This window comes from Thermobia domestica, chromosome 3, assembly GCF_964235325.1.
Source record: "Thermobia domestica chromosome 3, izTheDome1.hap1.1, whole genome shotgun sequence".
In the NCBI taxonomy this organism is placed as follows: Eukaryota; Metazoa; Arthropoda; class Insecta; order Zygentoma; family Lepismatidae; genus Thermobia; species Thermobia domestica.
Window position 1 is genome coordinate 69,486,115 of NC_137456.1, and position 24,382 is coordinate 69,510,496.

The 24,382-nt window shown below is 35.0% G+C and overlaps 1 protein-coding gene across 1 annotated transcript in view; it reads right to left on the reverse strand.

Moving 5' to 3' along the window:
* Positions 1-23,053, reverse strand: part of LOC145680481 (uncharacterized) — a 63,654-nt gene extending 40,601 nt beyond the window's left edge. The window contains exons 1-2 of the mRNA XM_081751055.1: positions 22,917-23,053; positions 5,480-5,711 (exon numbers count right to left, since the gene is read on the reverse strand). Coding sequence (XP_081607181.1) covers positions 5,480-5,581 — 102 coding nt within the window. The 5' untranslated portion in view covers positions 5,582-5,711; positions 22,917-23,053. The remainder of the gene's footprint in view (positions 1-5,479; positions 5,712-22,916) is intronic.
* Between the last annotated feature and the right edge of the window lie 1,329 nt (positions 23,054-24,382).

Here is a 24,382-nt window from a genome sequence, read left to right on the forward strand (position 1 = left end):
AGGGTGGCGACTCCGTTGCATCGGGCCAAAGCTTAGCTCAGTTCTCACGAAGGAATCTCGGAAGTTTCATCGTAGGACTGCGCTAATTAAAAAGGAAGCTGTTTCAATCGAAAAGAACCTAGGAACTGTTTTCGAAGTCATTGAATTGCAAGGAAGTTGGGACCCAAACTAACACCTTATAGACGTCTACTTGCAGAACACGACAGCGTTTAACAGTTAATACAGAGGTTCGTATCCAGCTAAAATCAATATTTAACATCTTGTAAAAACAGTACATTATAGTATTACCGTGTAACTTGGCAACTTCCAACCAGGGATTGGAAGTTGATGTGGTGCATTACAATCCTACCAATTAGGGTGTGCTAAATTTTGTTGATTTAGTCAAGGATTTAGCCTTAAAATAAGATTTTTTAAAAATCAAATTTTGGCATTGTGAGTCTTGAGAATAAAGTAGCTCTAATGTAGCCATCTCTGTTTTTTCTGTCCCAAAACTTTTCCTACAGACAAATTTGACACATCTTTTAACTGAATAAGTATGGCGTAGAAAATTTAAGAAGTCAAACTCATGACCAGATTTGTCATACATAAGTGATAAGATGTCATACATAAGTTTCTGTTGTCAAGCTTTCAGGCACTGGAGGGGGAGACAGCTTACGTTTTCTCAAATCTATCAGCTCACTGCAGTCCGTGACATTAAAATTTATTGAAGGTGCCATAAAAGTTCTTATAGAGCAATTCAAACAGAAAAGTGTGCCCCAGATGTGTCCATAAGTGATCCTGGACCTTTCAGTCACTCTATAGCTGACATGTGCAAACCTGGTCTTACGGTTGTACGTTTCTCAAACAAATCCTACTAACGAACTCAAAGTGTTTGTAAACTACATGATAAAGACATATTCCTCTGTCTGGTTCGACAAAAAGAGATATCAGTTAGTGAATTATGGACCTAAACATATTTTGAAGGTAGTCAAACAACAAGACATTTGTCAAACAACATTAAAAGAATCATCGATCCTGTGATTGAGAGAAACGCGTTCTTCTCTCATCTAGAGAATATATTGTTGGCTATGACAGTGGATGAGAGAGAACACGTACGAGAATTGGGTTATAGGAGAATGCTAGAGGCAAGAAATCAAGATCTGAAGGGAAATTTTATAGAACTTTTATGTCATCTTGAATAAATTTTGATTCCACGAACAACAGTGAACTCATAGATTGAAGAATATAAAAGCTGTCTCTCCTCCAGTGCTTGAAAGCTTGTCAACAGAAACTGACAAATCTGGTCATGAGCTTGACTTCTCAAATTTTCCATGCCATAATCCGGCAGTTGAAAGATGTGTCGAACTTGTCACAGAGTCTGTAGGAAAACAGAGATGGTTACATTAGAGCTACTTTGTTCTCAAGACTCACAATGCCATAATTTGATTTTTTTTTAAATCTGATAATAAGGCTAAATGCTTGACTAAATCAACATACTTTAGCACACTCTAATTGGTAGGATGGTTCGGTAGGGTGTGGGTAGAACTCGCATTAAAGCCACCCCCTCGTGATGGGTTCTGGGTCATTTCATGAAGAAGAAAGCGTTGAGAAATGGGCGAGGAGCTGCAAAATCATTGTGAAAAATAAAATGTATAAAATCACTCACATTAACGAATTATTTAACAAACATGACCTCATACAACTAAAATAAAGTACTTCGAAGCTATAGAAATGAAAAAAGTATTATGTATATTTCTTGAGTAAAGCCCGATTTTGGTGTTTTTTATATATATATTTTTTTTTTAAACTTTCGGCCGTTTGCGCGAATTGAAGATCCAAAGTGTGATTTTCTCATTGCTTTCCATTGATTAACACGCGAATACGCAACTTTTGAGTCCTATTAGAATTCGATACTCGAAAATTTGATTTTTTTGCTCCGTACTATTGTCTGTCGTTCCGGGTCTTCCTCTGCAGTCTTTTAGCTGCCAGTTTTGCTGCCAGCCTTGGTTTTCCGTCTGTAGTCTGATTCGATCATCTATTGACTGAGGCTGTTAGTAGTCAGTTAAACTATTTCGATTTACTTCAAGACCAACTATGACTATACATCACTTCAGAGAGGAGAGACGAGAAAGCCTCAACTTTGTTCGAGTTAATCACAGCAGAGTCCATGGAAGTATAAAGGTTCATTGCCGCCGATCACAAGCTCTACTTCAGATGTACAAGAGGTACGTGGGAAAGAAATCACACCACCTCCATGTAAGTCTAGCACATATGTGTATTGCTCTCATTAGCAAGTTGTGAATTCTGCTAGAACTTCTTGAAAACACACCCATACACATACATCAACCTGATGGGTCTTACATTAATTTTTTTATGCATTGTTTTTATTTGGATACACTATATACTAAAGCCAAATGAGTTTAGGCTGATTCATTTTCACTACCTACAAAAGAGTGTGAGTGGAGAATCGCTTCGTCACACTGGCATTGAAAATTGATTTAGTTTTTCTCGCCCCTAAATCATACCAGAGGGAAGTGAAAAGAAAATATGGCTATATAAATGTAGCTCTTGTAGAAGACAGGTGCCTCGGTAAATGTTAATATTATTTACAATAGCAGAACAATGCACATAATTTGTTTACACATTAAATGAAGCGTATGAGAAATATAGCAATTGTTTTTGCTAGATCTGTAAGTAGAGGAGACTGGGGAGATATGAGACAAAATTTACTTAAGATATTTTTTCTTCCAAACAAATAATCATATTCGTATGAAAAGCAGTGTGATGATAGTATATTGTAACTCTACTTATATATTTACTTTGTATAGATCGGTATCAACAAAAAAGTTGTTTGGAATTATGTTGGGTGGTAGAAAGTGTATCATTCCTCCCTACGTAAGGGAGGACTGAGACAGATAGTTGGGAGGTGTGAGACATAGTATATTGTGCCATATAAAAACCTTGTTTTACTATATCGACATAAATTTGGAATTTATTTAAATTGTATAATACATCATATATTAAGTACAATTTTATTGAAACGTATTAAGAGAATACCTCAAGAAAGAAAACTGAAACATGACGTTTTAATTCGTTTAAAAATTATAGTAGGAAAAAACACAAGTAAAATCAATTTATATCTTTATTGTATGATGACTCCGTGGCTAAGTGGTTAGCGTACGCGCCTTTGGCGTGGGAGATCCGGGTTCGATTCCCGGCGGGAGCTCATGTGGTTCGGATTCCACGTTAATCAGTAGGTCCACGTCTCATATAGCCTCGCTGCTGAAAGGGACGCTAAACTAAAATCAACTCAACTTTATTGTATGATAAAAGTTTAACCTAATGTATCATTTGCATATATCCCAATTAAACATAAGACGTAATATCGTAAGATACAATTTAGAATAAAAAGGAAACTTCCAAGACAATGCTTTCAATACAATATGGTCTGATAATAAAAGTAGAAAAAAAACTTCAGAAAGCGCAGATAACCTTAATACAAGTGAACATAATCAAGAGATATAGAAAATCTGTAGTAGCTTTTTTCCAACCGACTAATTTTTCCTGAACTCAGAGAAGGTAGCAATATGCATGTAAATCACAAAAGGAAATACTTCAATGTCAGGAACATCAGGATAACAAAACTTATTACCAGTTTTACGCTGTAGGAAACGTAATTCTAACTCTTCATTTTCAGGAAAAAATTGAGAGTCACATCCAACATAATGCACCAATGAACTCCTTGTAAAGAATTTTAAAAGAGTAATATACAGAAATGTCTAATGACTGGAGTTTGTGACTGGTATGAGGTGGAAAGATTAATAAAATGACTCCATTAGTGTGTGTGTGTGTGTGAGAGAGAGAGAGTTTCTCTCGAAGTACCAGGTGAAGGACCCAAGAGCATGTATTCTTTGAAATGGACTCGGAAAATAAAGAAAGGATGCATGCTGTTTCCAGTTGCATTTACTACAAACACGAAATGACCAAAGAGCCTCTTTTAGCGCTGGTGGCTTTTCCTACTTGTTTACTTCCTCTTTTATCAATTACTTTTACTGGTTGTTGATAAGTTGTTATTTCTGTTTTATCTGCGTTCCAAAATTGATGTGGTTGAAGCTTTTCTTTCTTCAGAGCTTGTTCTAGATTTACATAAAAATTTGCCATCTCTTCTTTATTAAAAGCCGAAGAACGTGCAACACTTATTCCTGTCGCAGTTCTTCGGATGTCTGTGCATGAGTCCTAAATACCAATCATATAATGCTATTTTTTTTCCCTTGGTGCCATTGCTTTTGCGTATTCATGTGCCACTTGATGTGCTGCTGAGACTGAGAGGCCATAATTTGCATTTCATGCTGTAATTAGATTATTTTCGAAAAATTGCTCTTCCCGCTCAGAGAAAATGTATGAAGCTTTCCGATCAGGAAAAAATGAAACACTTATCGTTTTCCCCTCATATACTGTATTCGTTTGTCAATTGCATACTTTCGTGTAGTTTTGAGCAAATCTACTCCAGAAATAACTCGCGTGCTGGTATTCCCATAATATGCGATCAGTATGCAAATAATACAATGCAAACAGATAGTGGAAAATAAACTAGATTTTTGTCAACTATCTTCAGATATATTTTAGGGAGGCTTGAGATACACTGAACCGGGAGGAATGAGACGTCTCAAAGCTTCCCCTACCTTAATGTCTCAAAACTCCCTTTCCTGCCCATTCCTTAAAAACCTTTCTGTACAAACACACTCGCAATAGCAAAGTGGCTTTATATCTCCCCAATTAAAAATAAAACATCCACTTTAATGGTCATGCAGAAACAGAAAATAAATTCTAATAAACTACGTGTCGAAAGCATTTTATTGGCTAGACAGGAAAAATACAAACATAGCTCCAAATCGTTTCTTCTGTTTTCTTGAAAGACAAATTGGTCATCGCCAAATCAACACAGTTCAACAAGTGAAGCACGAAATACGCTCTTATTCAGTTTAAGGATAATGTCAGTGTTGCAAACAACAAAGAATAAAGGTCAATGTATCACCCTCCCTTGTCTCATACCTCTCTAGTCTCCTCTACTTATACTATACTGGAATACTATACTATACTTGTTTTATTCTTAAAATCTTTATAAAGTCTATTAATTCTGTGAAGAAGGAATTGTATCTTAAATGTTAACCTTGATATGTTTCAACAATCATCAAAAGTTTCTTATCATCTATGAATTAAAAGGTTCATACTATGAATACATACTTTCATACTATGAATTAAAAGGTTCATTCATCCACTAATCACTTCATTTTGACGTAAGAATCGCTGTCGCCAATATCACAATCAAATACAACTTTCTTATTCCCCTACTACTTTCACAGTTTACTATACCTTCAAATAAATTCCTAATATAAAAAGGAACTGTAGGACCTCTACATAGAACCGGCCGAAATTTATTTTCATGTTGTTAACGTCTTTTCTTTATAGACGAAATCGAAAATATTATTAGTACACTTACCTTTGCAATATTTTCTGCATTAGCAAGTGTGCTTTCAGATGCTTTGATTTTTACGATTACAGATAACAGTAGGCACATTAAAGTAAAGGTATGAAGCATCATTTTGTTTCCACAACTAGATCGAAATCACCTACTTCGCATAAAAGCCATCATGAGTATTGTGTTGTAACTTCTTTAAAATAAGATTTATTTATTCCAAGTCTGTTGTTAAACAGTGCCTGTAATAATTTATCTAGAATTAGGAAGAAAAAAATATGTAAGATGAGAAATTTCATAAATAGAACACAAAGTTCACAAGAAACTGATATCAAGTAATACACATAATATTTTCAGGGTTAAATAATCGTTATTCTCTCCCATTGTTCTGGAATGACATCTAATATGGATAATATAAATGAAAATGTTCATTATCAGGTAACCATATGAGAGATACGTAGACATTAGTGAACCTAAGATCTCAAACATCTTATTTCTATCATGGACTTTAATTGATATAGGCTTAGAGGATAAAAGTGTTACGTAACAAATTGAATATGACAGGAAAATTGACTTTCACAACTTTGTCCGTTAACATACTGCCTTCATCATTTCTAAATCTCTGCACTCAGACGAAGACTCACTAAATAATGTTCAGTAGCATGATTAACATATAGCACGTGCATGAGCTACCAGAATGCAACGTTTCAAAAAAATGTAACAACACCTTTATCCTCCAAGCGCTTCAATTGTTTTTCTACTTTTCTGTCATATGGATATATCATATTTTTTCTACAGTCAACGACAAGAGCAAATACTCGTCTATGAAATTTCTTCTCAGTATCTTCGAGAAATAAGGTAGATTTGTGTACCGTTCCTGAAACTTGCAACCTTTCAAACATAAAAATTTCTACTAAAGTAAATGTCTCCATTCTCATCTTATTGATTAAAGATATTGTTCCTAGTAGCTAAAGACACACTTCTCGTCATACTTGGCATTTTGGTTAGTTACTGTGTCTGTTTCCCTCTCTCTATTTTGGGTTAAATACTAGAAGCCAGTTTCTCTATGTTATAATCTATAATAAAATGTAGTAGAAGGTCACGAACCTTCGATTCTACCGGTATATGTACCCTTACATCTAATATGAACTGCCAGCATGGATCAAATTTCGAACGCCGTGGTTCTTATTTTGGGACTACCCCTTCATCGTATTTAAATTACAGGGCATTTTCAAAATTTTAAATAAAAGTAGCGGACCATGGATGTGTTTCTAATCTTGACATCAAATGGTATGATGGAAACAAGGTTAGGTCATTTCTGTTCTTGGTGATTACTTTATGATGGCAATTTCTGTAGATCATTGTTCTTGGGGAAAGTTGAGATTGCTCCTAATAGAAGGAGTTCATTGAGGAAAATTGATGAAGAGAACACTATTTTAAATAGAACACTAAAATAATTATACTATAAAATGTGTATCTTCCATATCCCTTACAAAATATAACTAGATTTCGTACCTGTGCTTGAGAGAACCGTAGCACATACGTTCCCGCCTAAAATCGAACTCGTAATTACCCACTGATACGGTGGATGGTTGTCCATCTTAATACCATCTACATGAGACCAGGACCTAGCTTAATATTGGATTCGAACCATGTTGAGAACCGAATTTAGATACCTAGCTTTTGCTCTTTAATTTGAACTAGGTTTTCTCATCCTGTTCATCCCAGTAATGAGAGCTGGACCTACAACGTAACACATGATTCGATCCACATTACTATTTATTTGAAATATAAATTGTTTGTCCTACATCGTGTTTCCTTAATTTTCTAATCTGAATTGAAGTTTAGGGTCTCATGCAACAGCTATGACATATGAAATGTGTCCCTACATCTTAATATGGAACCGAAAAGCGTCGACAAGGGAACTTAAATATATCTCGTTGGTTCTTTAATCTGGACTAAATTTTATCCTTCCTTTGAACATCATAACTTATAAGACAGGATTGTATAGAATAATTCTCTCTCTTAGAAAATAATGAGATGAAATTTTTGAGTTTTACGTCGCACGGTTATGCCGGCTAGGCTAAAGCAGACGGTGAGAAATGAAAGAAATGGTAGAATGAAGAAAGTGGGAGGAAACGGGAGAACCCCGATAAATCTACGCGCATGGTGTTTGCTCACCACAAAGTTCACTTGGCGGGGGCTGGAATCGAACCCGGGACCCCTAGCACCAAAGGTGAACGCTCTACCACTAAGAAACCGCGGCTCCCGCCTCTTAGAAACTTTTTTTTATGGAAGTAAGGTACGAAGGGTAGTATTAATTGAAAACAAAATCTTATGTGAAAAGAAAATACCACCAGGAATCGAACTTAGATATCTAGTAGAAATTCTCTAATCTAGACTAAATTTTAAAATTCCATTCATCACCGTGATCGTATGAGACATGGCCCTACAACTTAGCGAGTGATCTGAGCAACATTAGTTTTTATTTGTGGTTATCTGGTATAATTTCTTTAATGTACTAGGAAGGAATTGGTGTTTAGCGTCCTTGTCAGCACAGAGGCTAAATGATAACATGAACCTACAACTTATTATTTGAATGTTCATAATTTTTTAAGTACGTAATATTAAATATTACTTAAGCTGGAGAAACTTTGTTTTGAATGACTAAAATCAATTATTCAGTGGTTAATATTTGAAACCCACGTTAGTTGTAAAAATATACTGCAAATGGATTGTACTTTAGCGCCTTGTTCAGCACCGAGGTGATATGAGATGTGGATCTACACTTTAAAGTGGAATCCGAACCTGCACAATACGCCTGCCTTCATTTAGACCCAAATTAATTCAATCTCCTCATAATTCAAATTCTTATTATAACTAACTCTAATTGAATATTTATTTGTAAATTAACTTTCATAATGAAGAAATAAACTCAATAACAAATTAGGAAAATAAATGGTTGTAAAATACGAACAAACGAAGTTAAAATTATAGTTGTTTCACGATGTTTCACGAATATTCTTGCAAAACAAATTCTACAGATCTCAATAATTGATTTAGATCAAAAATGCTATACTATGTTTGTCTGGAACTGTCATTCACTTCATTGTGCTGGCACCTTATGCAGTTCACGTGAAAAAATGTTGAAGAGCATACAATAATTCGGTTGTCATAAGCTGGTCCTAATAGGGTGTACGATTTCACGTCTGTTAAACAACTTATGTAAGTAGCGAAGCACAAGTATAAACTAAGATTACAGGTCTAACGTTACAAGCACTGTTAATGTACTGTGGTAAATAGCCGTCTGCGGTGCTCTAACACTCAGAAGGTATTACGTAGTTAAAGTAGATCTTTGTCCTTAACAATTAGCGAACAACATAACAGTATATTCAAGCTATGAATTATGAATGAACATGTAATTTGCTGTTACTTTGTCAAATTTCACTCTGGTGACATAACGTTGCAAAATAAATTTCTTGAGCATTGATGTAACGTGTTCTCATTGGGTCTTCATAAATACCATGAGTTAAACATGTATGGTGGCTCGAACAGTTTTTAGTGCGAAGACCACTTTCATCACTTGATTTTAAAAAAATGACAACTGTGATGATTTTTCGGATAAAAGAAATTCTTGCTGAAGATAGATGAAAGTCAAATCACCCCGCACGATATGATATTTTTTCATAAAATTTCAGTAGATTTATTGAAAACTAAACAAAAGTGAAGTCAACATTGAAACGAATAATGTAAAACATTCAGAGATCTTACAAAATACTGTAACCTGTGAAATAAAATGAATGTTTGAGTAACATTGTCTTTCCTTGGCTTATCTAAGGTTAAATATGATCTCTTTGTGACTTTCTGCTTATATCAATCGCTTTGTAGATACTAAACGGTATCTTCTACACGATTTTTATTCGTTGCAGAGGCATGGATTTTTTTATTTATTTTTATTTTTATTTTTTTTATTTTTTATTTATTTATTTATTTATTTTTTTGCCGTTTGCTACACAGACATTTTTCAAACAAACTAAAACACTTGTAGAATGCCTTACTTAGTTCTCAACCAACCAACCTTAACTGTATTGTTTGCTGTCTAACGTTGTAGGATGTGAATATTGTAAGTGTGAATGCACTTTTGTTACCGGTAATACACACATCTATAATCCTTATGCCAAATTTAAACCTTGTTCTTGCTGATATTATTGAACCTAGAAACAACGAATGAAGTTCGTTAGTGTACATACCAGATATAACTTAAATATTTTATTTTACAATCCATGGAAAATGACTCGCAAATACATATATGGACATGCGAACGGCAGTAGGTGTGGCAGCTCCATATTTACATTCTAAAGAAAGAATTGTTCATTTTTGCGAACTAATGAAATCGTGTTTTCTTCAAGTTATGTTGTGTATTGGCAACACTGCAGATATTCGAGTAGAACAACATTTACATAATTTGTTACTATTTAAAACGTGAAATTACTGAATTTAAAAATAACATTGGAAAGTTTAGTGAAAATAATGTTACTCTGGGTGGCACAACTAGAGCCTTTCTATCTCAACAATGCCCCTTCTGGCGCTGCTGTCGATATGTAATTTCCCGTACCTTCCTCGAAAGAGGAGGGACAATTTGTTGCGGCCGAGATCTTTCAATTGTTAGATGCGGACGCGTTGCCAAAATGAATTATTTCACGGACTTCACTATCCTCTATCTTGTTAGCTATTCTAAGTAGCCTACGATCTTCACTCGTCAAGACAAAACGACTGAATGACAAATTGACAACACAGCTCAGATCATTCACTTCTTTCCCCTAAGCAAAGGGAGGGTTTCTTCCGTAAGAGGGTGGCAGGGGTGGGGTCGAATTATAGTTCGCATAGTTTCCGAGGGCATAGGTGGAATAGACAGGCTCTACTATAGGAACATTACCTCCAGTTGGATACACGAGCAATCGAATATTGACATATGACCCACGCAAGCAGCAATTCTGCAGAACAACATCCAATTCTTGCAGCTCCAATTGTAAAGGAAACTTTATCACTTAATTGCGTAACATGTGTGTTGGGGTTCAACTGACATTGCACATGTGGTTATGTTGGATAACACACACAACAGATTTCAAACATAACTACATTAAAACTACTATCAACATTCTCTCTACATTCAGAGACACGTACTCTGTAGTGCGAATTTTGTTCGAATCGAATGGTGCACAAAGGATGCTTTAAAAACGATATTATGAGAACTTTTTGCACAAAGGACTCCAGCCCGGGTTGATATAGTCAAGACGCTTCTCGCTTTTGTAAGTGCGAAAACACCCGAGCTGAGTACTGATGAATCAGGACAATGATAATATGTAATTGATAATATGTGTGCAACCTGATGTGCCATAAAAAGATTATTCATGTCAAAAACACGCATCACTCTGCGCTTTTCTTTATTGAAACAATTCTCTACAACATTCTATATTCGATTTTTTTCTTCATGTCCAAATAATTGCCTAGGGATTGATAATATACGTGCAAATTGACACGTGCCTTAAAAAAGACTATTCGTGCCAAAACCACATATCATACCGTGCTTTTCTTTCTTGAAACGATTCTCTAAGACATCTTATACTTGAATTTTTGTGCATCATTCATAAGTAACTGCATATAGATTGATACTTTGCGTCCAACTGATATATTATATAAATTATTATATTCGTGTAAAAAAAAAAGAGAGAGAGAGAGAGAACACACACCAACATGTACTAAACGGCGTGACAAACATCTTGACATTTGAAGGCGGCGCTCCAAGTTCCCTTTAAATGCTGCTAGCACTGAGAGACCAGCGGTATTGCCACGTTTATCTTGTATACATCCACGTCTATCCTTTGCCACCTGATCGCGCTGTAGTTCGTCTGCTTAGCTATAGCCACACTCCTTAGCACTCGGCAACATCGCGTCAGAGCTTGCATTTTATTCGTTTAGCTGAAATGCCAAGGTGTTTGCCACAGGCTTTAACTGGCTAGTAGAAGCAAGAATTTTATGTACTTCGTGTCAGGCAAGATCTGAAGCTGTGGAGCCGACGCAACTTACCTGTGCTATGTGGCCACTACAAACAAAAGTTATATTTATTCCGCGTCAGGGCAGGGTAAAGCTGAGTAAACCGTGCCGGAGTGCGTCTCTGGCAGCATTCGGAGAAACGATTATTCATGCAATTAAACACGCAACAACCTGCGCTAGGTGACAACAGCAAGCTGCAAGTTAAGTCGAGTATTCTTGTATGTTGTATTAACTACTATATTAGTGTTATTTTCCCGTTGTTTTAGCGTGTATAACTCTCGTGTACAGAATGAAATTGCTGTGAACATTACTGTAACTCAGTGGGGTAGCGGGCTTCCTCAAAAGGATTATGACAATGTAATTTGGTACTTTGATGTTTGTAATTTTTTCTGTTTGTAATTGCCTTCGATGTACTCTATTTCAAAAAACAAAATATGCCACTAAACAGTTCCTAGACAAGCTATGTTCGCCAACGTCGTTTTTATTCTTTAAAAACGTTTGCATTTTGCGGTGTGTGGAAATCGAGTTTTCTAGAAATTCCTGCTGTTCAAAGGGAAGAAAGGAAAAAGAGGATGGTCCTATATGCATATGGCGACCTTGAAGTTATTGTTCTACTGTTTTACATAGCAATGATCACATTTTCATGTTTCTTCTTTGACCCAAAGCCTTTGCAGACTGAGCCAGGCAATACTGAAAAGGCTCGATTCCTTTCTGATCATAAAAGGAGATTCCGAAAAAAAATTACTTTACGTTAGTTGAAGGTTTAATGGTTAGGCTATTCGAGAACGCGTTTTTGATGCGTTACCCCCCGGAGCGAACGCGACCTAGGTGGCTATTCGGTAAATTTATTTTCACCAGAGTTATAAATCATAATGTGAGCCAGTCGGGGTTTCCAGGTCTTTTTTGCCATTTCCAGGTCTATAATAGCAGAGTTCCAACACTCTGCACAAAGCATCTTTCAAACAGCTGTCTATTACTAAAATCCCCTTCCCTAGTAACACGTCTCTTCTTTTTTTCTTACTTTAGACATCTTTTAAATAGCAGGCTGTCTATTGTTCCGAAACGCACCAAGTACGCTCGAGCTGACGTTTTCTCTGCGTTTTTATTGCTTTCGCGTTTGCAGTGCATTGTGATTAGCCATCCACATTTAAATACATGGTCAGCATATTCCAAGCGTACACAGGAGGAATAAAAACACCTTGCGAACGCTTCAAATAGTCACCCTGTTAAATACATGGTCAGCGTATTCCAAGCGAACACATGTGGTTTCATGCAGGTGGAAAATATTTGAGGAAAAATTGTTAACAGGAGAAAGTAAAAAACAATAGTAAAGACTTGTAACGTGTGACTATCTCACAGCAATCTTTGATGTTTGATCAATTAGAGCAGTTAAGAAGATTTGCTTGAGTTAGACATGATCGGGGTGCCGAAATAAGAACTTTCTTTGCAATTGCAAAACGTTGCAAAACGTTTTGCAAAATGGTTAAAGCGGAAAAAAAGACAATTGTGTTAATTTCGGGGAGGAAAGCGTGTAAGCAAAGAACCCCCCCCCAAAAAAAAACGGAGAAAAATCTAAACAGGATATTAATTCAGAGAAAGACTCGAAAAACGTTTTAGAAATATGGCTAGGATGAAAAAAAGATAGTAGTAGTGTTAATTTAGGCGAAGAAAATATTCAAAAACAGCAATCGAGAAACAACGAAGAAATATCTTTTAAAAAAAACTTAAAAAAACTACTTTAGAGAAAGTTGTATTATTATTATTATTATTATTATTATTATTATTATTATTATTAAAACTAAACATTCTGGTGCAACAAACGCATATATATCATAACTATATATAGAACAACATGAACTGACATAAAATAAACGGGTACTTCTGGTTGACGTTGAAAGTTGAAATTTGGCATGATTGTAGCTTTCCGGGACTAACCCAAACAAAAACTGCCAAAAGTGAATATTTGCAATTTTTAGAGGGCATAAAGGGGGATGAAGAAATTCCTCATGTTATTTAAAATGGCCTTTTTTGACCTTATAATCTCATGTTTTAGGTACTTGGAATTGTAATAGAAACTTGAAATTCGATATACTTGTACGTTTTTGTTATCGTTAATTAAGTAAATCAGTAAAAATGAAAATTTCCAGCTTTAGAGTGGTTTTATGGGAACTGAAAAATCTTCCCATGTTATTTATATGGGACACCTTTTATATTCCAAAACTATTGAGCACTTCCTGTAGGACAATAATCCTTAAATTTGACATGATTGTAGCTTCTTGGGACTAACCGACAGGAAAATTGCCAAAAGTGAACCTTTTTTTTTTAATTTTTAGGGGGTCGTAAAGGAGGGATGAAAAAATTCCCCATGTTATTTAAATAGGCTCAGTTTTGGACCTATAATCTCATATCTTAGGTACCAGAACTGGAATAAAATCCTGAGATTCGGTATGCTTGTACGTTTACTTAGCGTTACCTAAATAAATCACTTTAAAAAATCCAACTGTAGATTGGTTTTATGGGGAACTGAAAAATCTATATTATAAAATTAAAAGTGATTTTGTTTGTGACTCAATTTCTTGAACCACACAACCAATGTCGATCAAATTTTCAACATTGATGAAGTTCGGACCTGAGATAATTTTTATCATATCACTTTGAAGGTGCAACTTAAGGGAGAGGAAGAGCGAGAGGCGTGTAAAAATGATCGAAAATGGCCAATGTTATTGTCAAATCCATAGTTTTCGGAGAGTCTGAGATGAATAGTCCCTACCCGTTTAAATCCAAACTCAGCCCGCAACTTGCGGCAGGAGGAGGGAAGAGATATACAAAATTGATAAAAAATGACCAATATCAGTGTCGAATCCATAGTTTTCGGGGGTCAGTGAGATGATCAGTGACACTTCCGATACCGGGATCGCAACATGTATAAACGTATATATATATATATATATATATATATATATATATATATATATATATATATATATATGTGTGTGTGTGTGTGTGTGTGTGTGTGTTTGTGTCTGTGTGTGACTTGGGTCTAAAAGGGCATATATCAAAAAATACTATTTTGAGAAAAACGAATTTAAAGTTTCTTACATTTTTTTTTTTTTTTGAAAATATTTCAAACATACTTGCAAATAGAAAATTCATACTTTCACCAATGAAAGATATGTTTATGCCCTATCGGATACTTGCATTTTCCTGAATATATCTCAGCTTATCTCCGAGATATCCTTTGACATTGGCCCTTTGGATCTTGAAACTCTACCAGTATTTGAACAATGATATTGGCCATTTATTGAAAGTTTAAACTTTGAGCTTGCTTACAAATTATGTTTTGAGCATAACACATTCCGCTATATTACGCCAATGCCATGAAAATTATGTAGCTAATCTTCTCCTTGAAGTGAAACATCAAGCATATAAGTGAAATTTTAACGGGTGTTCCCTTATTGTATTACAAGTCCCAAAACAACGCTAGAAAGTTGTTAACGATAAATAGCCTATATCAAAATTTAGTTGTACTCGGAAAATGGCTAGAAATGGCTGAAAGCAAAAAGCACATAATTATAAAAGCTACTAATGTTTTTTTTTTTTTTTTTAATTGTGGCTAACCAGATTTTCAAAATGGCCAGATCTACCCACGAAATGCCAACCCTATGCAATGTTCACAAAATATACACTTTTAACCATGATTGTTCACTATGAAGCAGATTGTTGTCAGATTTACACTCACAGACACAAAAACACAACATTATTACCTTATTTCCCTTTAGCTGTCACAGAAAAGACTGTCTTTCAAGTCAAACAAATAAGTACAAAGTTTGAACATTGGCCTCAAAAGAGTTTCCAAAACAATAGATCACAAAATTTCAATTCTCTCTTTAGCCGCGTCAAAATATTAACAATATTGGATCAAAAAAGGTCAGTGTTCACTTTGGTCCTAACACACACTATCTTTACTATATTGAATGAAGGGCAATGGATACTTTGGCCTTTTCTAAACACAGAAATACTTCATCCTCAGCAAGGGCCTATAACATTATTTGCTAAATTATTCTAAAACTACTCCATGTTGACATTTGCCCTTCTTACACACAACAAAATACACATTTAGAGACATTCAAAATGCCGAAAATCTCATTTTCGCCAAAAATTGACATTGGCCTTTTTCGACCCAAGCCACACACACACACACACACACATATATATATATATATATATATATATATATATATATATATATATATATATTCGCGAATCAGGATATGATCTAGGGGGACTAAACCATAGTTTGCCCCTTTATCCAGTGTATACCTGAGCGTCAAGATAGCCCTATATCTTTCCCCTTGGATCAGCGCCTGTATATTACAGCCAAATCCATAGTTTTCGGGGTCGCTTTGATGAACAATGACACTTCCGATGCCGTTCAAATCCAAATACAGCCACTCAACATAGGAAGGAGGAGTGAGGAGACGTATGATAATGATCAAAAATGATTGTTATCAGGGAGTGCTTTAGTAATAGTACAAAGTGACTGAGTAACGGAACATATTAATATTTTTCTTAATTTAACCTAGCGAAAAGGGTAACTGATGTTTATATATATATATATATATATATATATATATGTGAAAGGATTATATACAAACACCCTAGGTAGTATGTCACGTCAAATTGTGGTATCACTAATTTTTTGACGCCATTTTGTATTTTTATCACGTGACTTCGATCACATTCGGGATTTGTTGACTTAAAATGTGTGAGACTCCGGCTAGAATGGGGCAATTTAAATAATTTTGGCACTAAACGAAAGGCAATGAAATGCTCTAGTACATTTGAAGCCAACAAGTCCCGAACGTGACCGAATTCACATGATCACGACCCAAAATGGCGCCCATAAAATTAATGATACCACAGTTTGATGTAACATCTCATGTTTTGACACCAAAGTTTGGTAAAATGTGGTATATATGAACACCTTAGGTAGTATGTCACGTCAAATTGTGGTATCACTAATTTATGGACACCATCTTTGTGTTTGGATCACGTGACTTTGGTCACATTCGTCGTTTAGTCGTTGAGTTGAAATACGCATAACTACGGTTAGAATGGAGCAATTTAATAATGTTTACACCAAATGAGAAGTAATGAAACGCTCTACAGAAGCGGTATTACACAAAAACTACTGCGTTGCGTCTTAGTAGATGCATGCGAGTAGATATTGTTTTTTTTATCAATATAATGAACTGTTAATGAAGGCTGGAGAACGTAACCGAAAATGAGTTTCTACAGGACTAGGAGTTAGGATTACATTAAAAAAAAAAAAAAAAAAAAAAAAAACACCAATTCCAAAACAGTGGTCGAAATGTATTGCAAATACTTAAAATAAGGTGAATCTCTGTGGATGTCTGACTAACACTTGGTGCAAAATGGCACAAGGGAAGCTTCAGAGAAAGGACAGAAGATAGTTAATGGTAGCAGATTCAGGAATGGGAAAAGAACAGTGCAGTCAACTGGAGGACACTGTAAGTAATTGCCGGTTCTAACATCGGATCATGAAGAAGCATATACACGTTTACTTCTACATGCTACACAGGCATCTAAGGCCCTCAAAAAATTCGTGATTAAATCCTCTGACACAGATGTAACTGTACTATGCACTGCACATTTCAGCGAAATTGAATATGAAGAATTATGGTTTCGTACAAGAACAAAAGATAAACTGCGGTACATTCCGATACACAAGTTGGATGTTGATTTGGGTCTTATACTACGCGATACACTATTACCCTTCAATGCACTGACTGGCTTTGACTTCACAAGTTCGTTCACAGTAATTGGAAAGAAAAGATTCTTCAAAATGCCTTTAAAAGGTGTTTGCAAGTTGGGTATGAATATAACACTCACTGAATATACTATTTCAGCATGTGAATCATTCGTGTGTAAGTTGTTCACAAAAAGTGAGAAACCTCAAACTGATGCTCTATGATACTTGTTATTTTACTGCCTTCAACAACAGATGGTGTGCTGCAACACCCGAAGCGTACAAATTATCAATCTTATATCTGGAAGAAGGCATTATTTCAAGCCAAGATCTCCCGTCACCTGAAGAACACGTCTGGCGCAAGTACGATGGTGTTCTAAATCCGTGTGGATGATAAAAGAATCAACACCAAATGAACTAATTGATCTTACAGTGTGTCACTGTTTCAAACTACGTTGTGTAATGAGAGACTGACCACGCATGGAAAAAAATCTTTCGTGTACGGAAGCATGTTCTTGTATGGCAAATGAAGAATGCAAAAACCCACATACACACATATATGGACGTTTAAATGACTCGGGTAGTGATGAGGATGACATTTTGACATTTAAGAAGTTATCAGTAGTACAGTAGAAATGTAGAACTAGTGCAAGTAGTGAAGTTTAAAGTGTAAAGGTGAATAAAATCATAAAATAATGAAATTTTTTAATGTAGAGCATTTCATTACTTCTCATTTGGTGTAAACATTATTTATATTGCTCCATTCTAACCGGAGTTATGCACATTTTAACCTAACGACTCCCGAACTTGATCAAAACACAAAATGATGTCCATAAAATTAGTAATATCACAATTTGACGTTACATTGTAATGTGCCATTACAGTTAAGGTAATGAAATTTTTGTTTGGAGGGACCCAATACTTTTCGAACGTACCGCGTACTATTCTGTTAGCTTCAGAATAATCTAATAGAAATTATATTTCGGGGAATAATATCTTTATTTATACATTATTTTATTTTAAACCCTGTATATGGGCATTTCAAATGGATGAGTGTTGAAATTATACCCTTTAATGCTATACGGAAACATAGGACAGCAATTGGACAGAAATTCTTGAAATTATCCACCAGTCTGATATTTGGCAGAATAATTTAGACCCCGTTCGTCCCTCTGACATGCCCATATCCTCCCAAAATCCGATTTCATCCAATTTTTACTATTTTCTATTCTCTTTATATTTTCCGCCGCCAAAACTCTTTGTTCTGATTGGAACTGTTTCCGACTCTCTAGTATTAAGCCGCGTTTCTTGTCATTCTCTACCTGGAAAAGCATTAAGCAACACCACGTTTTTTTGCTCCAAGAATATTTTGGTTTTCTTCAGTAGTAAGCACCAGAAATCAGGTAACAATGCATGAATTAGTTAAATAGACTCGTTGGAAGCAGAAAGGCGTGTTGAACAGTAAAATTCTGCAGTGAAAACAGTCAACAAATAGTGAGATATGGACTTCGACCCAAGGAATGCCATGTTCGTAAACGTTAATAGTGATGGACAGGATTCATCGTAGTTTGTAATCTTTTCAAAAACACTCTGAAGATTAGTGTTTATCTTGATAACTCCCATTATCCTCAAAATTTTCCTGTTAGGTTATGATAGGCCTATCCTAATATAGCTTTGTCTGCATATGTAGTAAATGTGATTTATTTTTATCAACATGGCGGTAGGTGTAGATTTCTTCGTGGTTAAATTTATTACTATAATGTCAGGGTAAGTTAGAACAGGGACTCTCCTTTATTTCCTGAACGTCCAACACATTATGGCCTAAATAAAGAATCAAAAAGGGTTTTTTCCCTTCAGGAAACGGACCCTTACCATTAGTAGTTTCAATATATCCTTTCTGGGGCATTGAAAGTAATTCTGCAATTAGAAAACCATGATTTAATTAATAGGAGGGCAATTGGGCTCTGATTATTCCTTCTCCTTTTCATAGTGCATAGAGACGGTTTAGGATGGTGAAGTTCAGTAATTTGTTTGATTTATGTGTAGTTGAGCTGTGTGATAAGATGATTTAACAATTGTAGTGATATGTATTGATACTTACTTTCTTAGTTTATGTGGGATGTAGCATGTATATGTGTGTAATTTAGTACGTTGACTGTAGAAGTGATGTGTGAGTGAAAGTATGATTCATTTCTTTACGGACAGTGTATTGTTTAACTAGTCATCTTTTATGATCAGTTTAAATGGATAAAATTTAATTCGCCACGCAAATTCATAGTAATCCTGTATTGTAATTCATAGTAGATTGCTTATATTTAACGATGACCGAGTACAAAGTTTATTTAATAGTGCAAAGTTAGTTTTCGTACTATCAATGCCATCTCGTGTCGGGTTGAGAACTATTCGCCGCTAGGTTTTTGTTACTCCAAAACTTAATGATTTAGTTGATACGAAAATCACCCTTCTTTTTTAATTATTGATGCTTAAATATTAGTTCTAGTCCATATGAATAGGTATTTAGACGAATTACATTATAAATGAACGTTCCTGAAAAGCACAGTCATTTATATAGTCCAGTAATCGAATTATTAATAACAGTAAACTTTGCTTTTTCCCTTAACCTGTAGTTTGTCTATATGGCTTTATTTTGTTCAAACTCTCTCTCCGTTGTTTTCTGTGAACGATCGCATTGTTGACATTTTCCGAAAATATAATTGCATGTAGTTAAGAGGATAGTTAATGATATTGAATTTTCATTGCATACCAAATAATTCGAAGCCGTAAAGTGAAATATACTGTGGTTTGTTTTGAAAGAATTTAATATCGGTTTATACAAGCTCACGCGTATTGATTAGCGTACTATAGTAATGTGCTGATTTTAATATATATATATATATAATAAGACTGCTTTGAACAGTCTTGGTCGTAATTGTTGAGTATAGGGTGTCCGACGTTATAGAAAAATGAATAAATATATAAGTGAGAAATGATAATATTAATGATATATATATAGTGAGAGTGAATAGATAATAGGACACCCACGCATGTATGTGCCCAGTTGCAAACTTTACTACAAGGTATTGATTGTATTTATATAATAATAAATACATTAGTATATTAATCATTACGTTAGAATATTGTGTGAGAATGTATTATTATTATTATTATTATTATTATTAGTTCTTTTCTTGGCTGATTTAAATGTGTGTTTGATCTCCATTATAAAAATTCAAATACTGGATAAAGGTTATTTAACGTTTGGAAATAACAGGCAAAAAAATAAATTAAAACTTCTCGTCACCTGGGCTTGGTTAGGGCAACTCCCACTTGCGTAGTTGCCTGGATCCAGGGCAGGGTAGTATGAGGGAGCATGTATCTCTTCAGGATCATTTCAGAAATGATCTTCAAGTAATAATATTCGAGTATGAATAACCTTTTTAATAACTATTCATGTTCCTTTATCATATTTTCATAATTACCCAGTAATCCTTTATATCTAGTTCCTTTTTCCTTTCTCCTTTCCCGCTTCCTCTTTTCCTCCTTCCTGCTATCTTTCTTTTCTTTCTCAATCTTTCTTTCCTCTTTCTAATAAAACTGAACAGAAGAGAAGCAAGCACGACGACTTGTTTCTCTTCAACATACAACCTAGAATGTTCATATACACCATATTCTATGAAACTGTAATGTCAAACCTTAGATGTAACGTCAAATTGTGGTATCAATAACTTTATGAGCGCCATTTTGGGTCGCGATCACCTGAATTTGGTCACGTTCAGGACTTGTTGGCTTCAAATGTAGTAGAGCATTTCGTTGTCTTTCATTTGGAGCCAAAGTTATTTAAATCGCCCCATTCTAGCCGGAGTGTCTCATATTTTAAACTAACGACTCTCGAACGTGACGGAATTCACGTGATAAAAACACAAAATGGCTTCCATAAAATTAGTGATACCACAATGTGACGTGACATACTACCTAGGGCGTTCATATATACGACATTTTACCAAACTGTGATGTCAAACATGAGATGTAACATCAAATTGTGGTATCATTAAATTTATGGGCGCCATTTTGAGTCGTGATCACGTGAATTCGGTCACGTTCAGGACTTGTTGGCTTCAAATTTAGTAGAGCATTTCATTGTCTTCCATTTGATGCCAAAATTATTTAAATCTTTCCATTCTAATCGGAATTTCGCACATTTTAAGCCAACGACTCCCGAATGTGACCGAAGTCACGCGACAAAAACACAAAATTTGAGTCCAAAAATTAATGACACCACAATTTGACGTGACATCAACCGGGGTATTAAACTTTAGATGTAGTGTGAGTTGTGCCAATTTCGTTTCTAGAGGCCTTTTAGATATCAGCTCCTTGACTATATGTACATATGAACATCTAAACTCGCCAAACAAAAATCCTAGCTACGCTACTGCTGTAACTACTCAGAATTAACAACGGGTATACAAGTTCGCACTTGTAATGGTTTCAGAGTAGAATTCTACTCTTGTAAACATAAAATACATTGAGCATTAATACTTCGCCGGTGTAAATTCAAATTTAATATTGTTCTCATTCATATACATTCAATCATTTTAACTGTACAATTACTATTTTCATGATGATCTATTATAAATCTATTATAAACTTACACTGTAATTTCAAATTTCTTTCATATTGCTATTCTGAATACATATTATTTTGCTGTTATTTAACGGAATTGTATTTCGTTTGGGGACATTAAGTTTCCTCTAAAGATCAATGAAAACACAACTATCCACTTCAATGTTATTACGTTACGCTATAATATGTCTGAATAATTAACTTACATAATAAATGAGAAAATTATAAAACTTAAGAACTTGAACAGGTCAAATAGTTTATTGCACATGCGTAGTCATGAGGTTGATGTCCAAAGTGCGGAGGTCTGTCTTCATTAATACGAACAATGTGGAATTCAAGTTTAAATATTTTGTTCTCACAGACATAATTAAATACAAAATCATTTTCGTTATTCTTGTTCTTTCTAAAATGTGTATTAACACCTCATTTAATCTGTTATTTAAAATTAAAAAAAAAATACTGCTTCTATAGGCATTTCCCACATTGAAAACTGCAACGCTTCGATTCCAGACAACACTTATTCTAGCAAGTTTGGACGAACAATTCCAGCATGTTTTCGTCGGTCTTTGCAATTTCCAGTAACAATTAGATTCAGCAAAGGCACTCCCAAGCCACAGTCGACGGTACGGACAGAACGAAAAGTTCAGATTTCCCTGCTCCATCAGGCGGCTAATAATTTTGTAAATTAGGCAAAATAATAATAATAAAAAAATACAGAATCGTTTGCAGAAGATTCTTCCAAGGAGCCATGTCAGTCCACTCTAATGAAAAAGGCCCCACCAACATTGGACCGAAGTCATCCCAAGTAGCAAGGGTAGATATGTGTGTCTCATGGAATCTACAGGACGCTAACATGTTTTAAAAAGTTTCAATAAAATGAAGTAGAAAACTATGTGTTTTTATAGATAAATATTCCTGTACATCCTTGGAATTTGCTACATTCAAAATTTCAAGAATTAAGTAAGATATTTACCAAACGGATGTTTTTATTGCACAAAAATAAAATAAACTACTGACCTGTTACTTGTGGAATATCTTGGAACCAACATCTCCCAAAAATAAAATTCAATAAATCATCAACAATTTAGAAAGAGACCTTGATGTATAACTCTTTGCTCAAGCTACTGTTGCATAACAAAATATCTACAAAGCTGACCTCACAGAAAGCATTGTATTTAAACAAGAGTAGTGAAATATATGAATGTAAGGTTAACATTTGAATAAATATCTAATGGTAATTTCTAACGAGTTAACTAAAAGTTCGCGAGAGCATATAGAAACAGATTAAATAGTAGCATAATGTAAAGAGAACCCTGTTTTTTTCGACAATAAGTTATTCATTAATGAAGATTTTGCAACTAAATTTTCAATACCCTTGTTTCGCGTAAACACAGATAATATCATACTTAGGATTTCATGCAGTGTCGGTCTTGCTTTGACGCGATTGACTCAAGTCACTAAGCTTAAAAAAAAAAAAAAAAAAAAAAAAAAAAAAAAAAAAAAACGCATATGATACTTTTACTACAAGAACACTGTTCTTCGCACGGGAAGAATATATACAGGGTGTTCATTTATTATGTAGCCAAAATCCACTGGTGAAATCCTCACACCTAAACAATTTAAAAAATCCATACGAACATAGGGCGAAAACAGCGTTGTTTCAAAGTTACGAGTTGCCGAAATACCTATGTTTCAGAGTTGGGTTGCACCGACACACATGATTTTAGAAAGAGAGGAGGAAGAGCGGAACATATGCCACAGCTCCCTCTATAAAATCCGTTGCGCCGATACTTCCCAACTTTAAAACATGGTTATTTGGGTAGACAGTGTACTAGTTCCTCTACTATACCCTATTTCTTTAACCGCTTCTGATACCTCTCATAGTTTTCGAGCTAGGCAGCCTGCATAGTAAAAAATGGTTGTGTTAATTCAACTCAATTTTAAGACAGGGAAGTGGTTCCAGTGTGACTACCACTATGCGCTGTTAGTTCAACACAGACCCTGCGGTGTTGGCGTTTAATATAGGGGATGTTACGTCTTTAACACACAACCGGCGTTGAGCGATGCTAAATTCGGATCTGTGTTAGTATTTCGGTGTTAATTCGACACCATGCCAGGGTCGGTGGTGTAGAAAAAAGTGTTGAGTGTTACTTGTGGCGGTGTTGCACCAACACGAAGAAAGTAACACAGTGTGTAGTGTGTTAATTATTTTGTATTAATATTACACCATGTCAAGTATCAATATAACACAGTCCCTGTGTTACTTCAACATCATTTTCTTATTATTTCAACACACAATCTGTGACATAATTCAAGGTCAGACCACCAGATTAACACCGTTTTTGGTGTTAATTCAACTTCAGTTCTGTTACTACGACACCTATTTCAGTGTTGAAATAACTTCGTGTGTGGTGTTGATGTAACCATTTTTCTGTGTTGGAAAACCATGTGGTGTGCATGCTTACGCTTATCGAAGATTCCAA